The 6,657-nt window shown below is 37.2% G+C and overlaps 1 protein-coding gene across 1 annotated transcript; it reads right to left on the bottom strand.

Moving 5' to 3' along the window:
- Window positions 1–5,923: 5,923 nt before the first annotated feature.
- On the bottom strand, window positions 5,924–6,367 carry OCT59_007608 (uncharacterized protein; the record flags this gene model as incomplete). Its single annotated transcript, XM_066149856.1, has 2 exons — window positions 5,924–6,129; window positions 6,289–6,367. The coding sequence occupies 2 exons, from the start codon at window positions 6,365–6,367 to the stop codon at window positions 5,924–5,926; spliced, it is 285 nt and encodes a 94-aa protein (XP_065998797.1).
- Between the last annotated feature and the right edge of the window lie 290 nt (window positions 6,368–6,657).

Raw genomic sequence — 6,657 nt, 5'->3', positions numbered from 1 at the left:
CCTATTGAACCCTTCTCCACCTCCTTTAAACAATCCACTAGAGACGATATGGCTACCACTGTGATAGGATTGCCGATTTTTGAGGGTAAAGCTACTGATGATATTGATACATTTGTTACCTTTACATGGATTATCTTGATACTATTAATCTTAATCTATACGCTGCTGGAGGGCCACCAGAGTCTTGGAAAAGAGCTATGGGTATACTTAGAAGCTGCATGACCGGTGAAGCGGCTGAATGGTTTGATCGAGAAATTACAGGAAAAAATTGTGAACTTTCTGGTATCACTTCAAGAAGTGGAGCTAATTTAGCTGCTTTTGTAGCATTAGTAATACCAGAAGCTGCAGGAGAACCAAATGCAGGTACCTATGTAAATGGGTCTAAAGCACAGGTTCATGCTACAGATCCAGTTAATGCATTAGCAACTATTAGAGCAGCATTTATTCCTACCCATAATTTAATGGTGGAAATGAAGCTTGGGAAGAAAGCGGCTGCTCGTCTGTATAGAGCTGCTCCACTTACTGCAGATGCTGGTGTTGCTGCTAATAATAATCATCCTATAGTTTTTCCAGGTATTAAACCTAACCAGGCGCTTTATTGGCTTAGAACACAATTCCCAACTGTTATAGATGAAAAGAAAAGTCTTTACCAGGAAAATGAGCCAGTTGATGCATTTTATAGAACTGTAAAAAGGGCTGAAAAATTACTAAAACTAACTGATGATCTTATTATCGAACAGTTCTTTAAAGGTCTTTCGGCTGATAATATTTTTGAAGCAGAAAGGTTTCACAATCTTAATCCTGATGACTTGGTTAAACATCTGAGAAATTTAGAACGAAGAAGGGCTGAAATGCGCTTAGGGTTACAAGATAGAAATCGACGACTTCGAGCAGATTACAGTAATGTAACTCAACCTCCGTTAAGAAATCAGGAACCTGTCGTACTGACATCAAAGTCATCTGGGGTTACTCAAGAACAATTACAAGAGTTACTTAAGGCTCAAGCTGAGGAACTTACCAAGAATTTTCAGGTGCAATTTAAACAATTACAAGCTCAACCAGTTCGTAATCCACCAGTCTATAGACAGCAGATTAAACCTGTTCGACCCAAACCACAGAGACGTGTTATTCAGGATCATCAGGATCCTGATTGGGATGATGGTTATGTAGAACCTGATGTTCGTGATGATCCTGGTACTACTGCTTGAACTTTAGATGATCATCAAAATGCTATTGATCTTATTATGGGATATAAACGTGGAATGTCTAAAATACTTACAAATCAACTTCAGAAGGCTAAAGATAGACGTGATGATCTGGATTTGGCCCAAGCAATGAGAAACCTCGATCTTAACGATGATGCTATGGACATTAATATTGCGAGTTTTGGTGAAAAGGTAGAATTGAGAGAAAAAGATGGTAATGTCTATATGGTTCGTGTTGGGTCAAAAAAAAAGTAGGTTTGAGTATCTCAAAACTTCTTAAGTTGTCCCCGAATAAGACAGCAGTTAGCTTTTCTAGTGTGCCCTTAAAATGCAAAGCAACCCCTGTTAAGATTCCTGTAAAAGTTACTGGTAGTAAGTCTACACCTGCAAAAGCAGTTACTACGAAAGACTTATTAAGCCTGTTAAGGTCTGCAGACTTTAGGAAATTACTCCGTGAGATTCTTCAGGAAGAGATGATGTCTGCTAAAAAAGTCACAGAGATTCCAGAGGTTCAGGATTTAGCTGAGGAGGAACAAGAAGAGGATATCAGGGAAAACAATCCTATGGATATTGACATAGCTCGTTTGGAGAATACTAAAGATCTTTTAGCACTGGATGGGAAGGTTAATGGGATAGCAATTCAGTGTTTAGCAGACACTTGTGCTAATGCGTCTTTTATTCAGAGAGAAGCTGCTGAGGAATTAGGGTTGAATATTGACAAGAGTATTACACACAACATATCTGGTGCTCCAGGAACAGGTAGGACATTCGGCATGATAAAAGAAGTTTCAATCAAACTCACTCCTAAATGTATTATCACTGAGGACCTTGCAGTCATAAGTAATTACAAGTATAGGGAAATTGGATTGAGCCAGACGTATTTGAAACGTTACAACTATGATGTCCATGAATCATGTGAACATGTTGCCCTTACCTGTGATGGGAAGAATGTTTTTATTCCGATAGTTCCTGATGCTAATCGAGGTGATAAAAAATAAGGCCCTTTAATTCCCCACTTGACCAAGTACTGATGTTGACCTTTTCTAATCCGATGCCAAAGTATCTGCTCAGGAACAAATTTTTCAGGTTGTCCTCTTATCACAGAGTCAGGTGGAGGCTTTTCATTAATAAGAACTACTTGCAATTCCTTTCAGGTATATACACATCTGGATACACCTAATCGACCATGTGGTCTGTTAAGAAGATATGTAGGAGGCTGTTTGGGTGAGAGTATCATTTTTTTGATTACACGAATATTTGGGTTCCATCTTATGTCTCTTGTACAGAATTTTTCGTGAAGTTTGTTACCAAGTACAGAAATAGGTTCATCTAACTTGACTCTGACACGTGTTCCTTCAGAGAGGAGGTCTGTTTTTTTTGATACTTTAGGTGATCCTGTCAGAATATCTGGGGATTTCTCTGCCAGAGTTCATTTACTTTACTCACTATATTATGGAAATCTTCTGACCATTCTACGGATGTCACCCCGGTTTTCAACTCCTGTGCAGCCATTCGTTTGAGAAGGGGTTCTTGGATGGCTTGAATAGCTCTTTCAGCATATGATTGCTGTTTATGTCTACCTGGCTCTCCGAACCTCATCATTACCCCTAGGCTGTTCAGGAAAAAATCACATACCTGATCATTGGTAAATTCTGATCCAGAGTCTGTCTCCAGTCGATGTGTTGATAGCTTAATACGATTTCTTTTGTAGATTTTAACAAATCCATTTAGGACTCGATTTGCAGTCTTATCCTTTAGGGGTTCTGCATCGACTCATTTTCCTGCAACTTCTACTATTACGAGAAAATAGTGGAATCCTTTGGGGTCAACTGGCATCTCTGCAAGATCTGCCTGATGTGTTGCATTTGGTTTCCATACAATTACCTTTGGGCATTCTGTTGACTTTTCCTTTAGAGGCTTTTTGTATAGGTTGTAGTGCTCTTCACCTTTTAGAATTTGTGCTGATATTCCGGAGAGATTGTAGTACTTATAGTAATTCTCTAAGTGTGACATATTACGACAAATTAAAGGAATGGTTTTAGACTTCAAATCTTAAGATGACACATTTTTACTGTCTAAAGTGCAAGAAGGAAACTGAGACGGCTAGTGAAATACAAGATATGACTACAAATAGGCGCTACTGGCTGCATGGTGACTGCACAATTTATGGTATGCATAAGAATAATTTTACTGGAGTAGACTGGGTTATCAAAAAGAAAACCAAGGAAAAGAAAAGAAACTGCTGCCAAAAGGCATCAGACGACTTACAATTGGCAATGCAAGAAACTTAAACAGAAAATTTTAGATGCTGATGACACGTGTAAGCAGTGTATTGATAAATGCCTTAAGGAGGCAAAAAAGAGGAAAACGAATTAGTACTGTCTTCTAAAAGTATTCTTCATCATCTGAATCGTCTTAGTATACCATTTGTTCAATTACTTATTTTTTCTGATGGGAACAGGACAGGGTTAGTCATACTGGCTTTATAGACCTTCTAGGGGCTTACCTATTAATCTACCTGGTTTGCTATCTCACTGCTTCCAACAGATTATTAGACGAAATCCTGACTTGTTCCAGATGTTCTGGATGTGGCGGATCTGGGAGGGTAAAAATAAAACTTTTTCTGGGGAATGTCCTCTCATATTTTTTCTAAAACATCTGCCACATCTGCCATATCTGGGACAACTCTCTCATTATATCCGTTTTTGCTTCCTTTTCTATTGTTTTCTAGTTTTTTGGTATATATATTTGTTCCAGATGTTTCCCAGATTGTGGCGGATATATGGGGATTCCTAAATCCCGTAAGGGCCATATAGGTACTGCGAGACCGTGAGGCTGAGGTGGGTGAAGCGGTAGCGATACCTACATCCAGCCCGATGACTAATTGTTTACTATAAAATCATATGACTATAACGTAATTTCTACTATTTCGACTTTTGAAGGGGTTTAAGTCAAAATCATTTTGACCATTTTGACCATTTCAGAGGTCAAAATTAACCAATTTCAGTTTCATGTATAGCACTCCTACCCGGTTATCTTCTAGGGGTAAAAAAAACTATAAACCTTAAGCCTTACAGTTACTCTAAAACCTAGATTAGAACTCTACAACCTGACCTGACAGATTGGGTGACCTGACGGGTTGACCCAAAATATTCAGGTCAGGTCATCAAATTCATGACCTGACACGGGTTGGATCAGTGCTGGTCAGTACCTGACCCGACCCATTGACCCGACATATATTTGGGTCAAATAAATTAAATAACGCCAAAACTTAATAATGATTCTGGCGTTTTTACATGTGCAATTGAAAAAAAATGCTGAAACTATCAGTTTCGGCATTTTTACATGTAAAATCAAAAAGAAAAACGCTGGAACTAATTATTCCGGCGCTTTTACATGTAAAATTGAAAAAAAATGCTGAAACTATTAGTTACAGCGTTTTTACATGTAAAATCAAATAAAAAGAAGAACGCCAGAACTAATTATTTTGGCGTTTTTACATGTAAAATCAAAAAGAAAGATGCTGGAACAAATTATTCTGGCACTTTTACATGTAAAATCAGAAAAAAAATGCCGAAACTACCTGTTTCAGCATTTTTACATGTAAAATCAAAAGGAAAGACGCCAGAACTAATTATTCCAGCATTTTTACAGGACCCCGGATATCTAATATAAAGGTCATAATGGACTTTTGGCCAAAAATACCCCTTTTTGCTGAAACTCAAAAAATCGTTTTTTGTAAATATCTCAGCATCCAGTAATTCAATTTTAATGAACTTTTTTTATTTTGTAGCCCTCATTTAGCTCTACAATTTAAAAAAAAGTTCATCAAAATTGGACGTCTGGATGCCGAGATATTTACAAAAAACGATTTTTTGAGCCCTGAAAAATAGGCCAATCTGCCGAAAGTGTGACTTATGACCTGTTTTGGAGATATCCGGGGTCCTGTTTTTACATGTAAAATCTAAAAAAAACTGCTGAAACTATCTGTTTCAGCATTTTTACATGTAAAATCAAAAGAAAAACGCCAGAACTAATGATTCCAGCGCTTTTACATGTAAAATCGAAAAAAAATGCTGAAACTATCAGTTTTGGCATTTTTACATGTAAAATCAAAAAGAAGAATGCCAGAACTAATTATTCTGGCGTTTTTACATGTAAAATCAAAAAGAAAGACGCCAGAACAAATTATTCTGGCACTTTTACATGTAAAATCGGAAAAAAAATGCCGAAACTATCAGTTTTGGCATTTTTACATGTAAAATCAAAAAGAAAGACACCGGAACTAATTGTTCCAGCGTTTTTATATGTAAAATCAAAAGGAAAAATGCCAGAACTAATTATTCTGGTGTTTTTACATGTAAAATTAAAAAAATGCTGAAACTATCAGTTTCGGCATTTTTACATGTAAAATCAAATGGAAAAATACCAAAACAAATAGTTTTAACGTTTTATATATAAAAACAAAAAGTAAAAAATATTACAAAACATTTTTTTACAATATTTAATAATAAAACTTCAGGTAACCCGAGTTATCTGAAGTGACCCGAATACTTTCGGATCAAATGGGTCAGGTCAGGTCAGAACGGTTTACCTGACCTGACTCGACCTGAAAAAAATTTTGGTTCGGGTTAACCAGGTAATCCGATCTGATCTGACCTGTGCAGAGCTCTAACCTAGATCATATAGACCCTTTATCTTTTTCAATCCATATATATTTAGTGAAATCCAAACTGCTCAAGAGCTCGCCTTACCATACCATGCTCTATTCTGGCTTTTGTTCTCTCTTCATAAGCCTTATGATACGCCTTCCATTCAAGCTCACGAAGTTCACGATTTCCAATACCCTCCTCCTCAAATGATCGACCAAGAGCATCCCCTGCTTTTTCCTTCTTTTCTACTGCCCTGTCATATACTGCTTCTGCTTTCTCATATCGCTTCCATCACTCGGCTTTACAACAGTTATACTAGAGTCTGTTTATCTTGAGATGCTTGCCGAATTTTTCAAGCGGAAGGTTTCTAACTATCTCTACTACTATATCAGGATCATTGAGGGGTGATGCTTGCATTTAGATCTATTTACGGATTCTATAGATGTCTATAAGATTGAGATCAAAGTCTTTGGCAAGAGAAGTGGTTGCGTGCAAGTTCATCATATGCATGTTTCGTGTTGTTTGTCCTTATAGATTACTTATCACTTACCCATTGTTCAATTACTTATTTTTTTTAACAGGAGAGGGGAGCAGGATGGGATTAGTCTTACTGACTCTACAGACCTTCTAGGGCTACCTGCTAACCTACCTGTTAATCTTCCTGGTTTGCTATCTCACTGCTTCCAATAGGAAAACGAATGAAATCCTGAAAGTGTTTCAGATTGTTTCAGAGTTTCAGATCTGGGGGTAAAAATAAAAATATTTTCTGGAGAGGTATGTCCTGCCTGCTTTTACCAAAA

This window comes from Rhizophagus irregularis, chromosome 15 (assembly GCF_026210795.1).
Source record: "Rhizophagus irregularis chromosome 15, complete sequence".
Taxonomy (NCBI): Eukaryota; Fungi; Glomeromycota; class Glomeromycetes; order Glomerales; family Glomeraceae; genus Rhizophagus; species Rhizophagus irregularis.
Note: the sequence above shows the minus strand (reverse complement) of the source record. Positions and strands in the feature narration are given on the sequence as shown.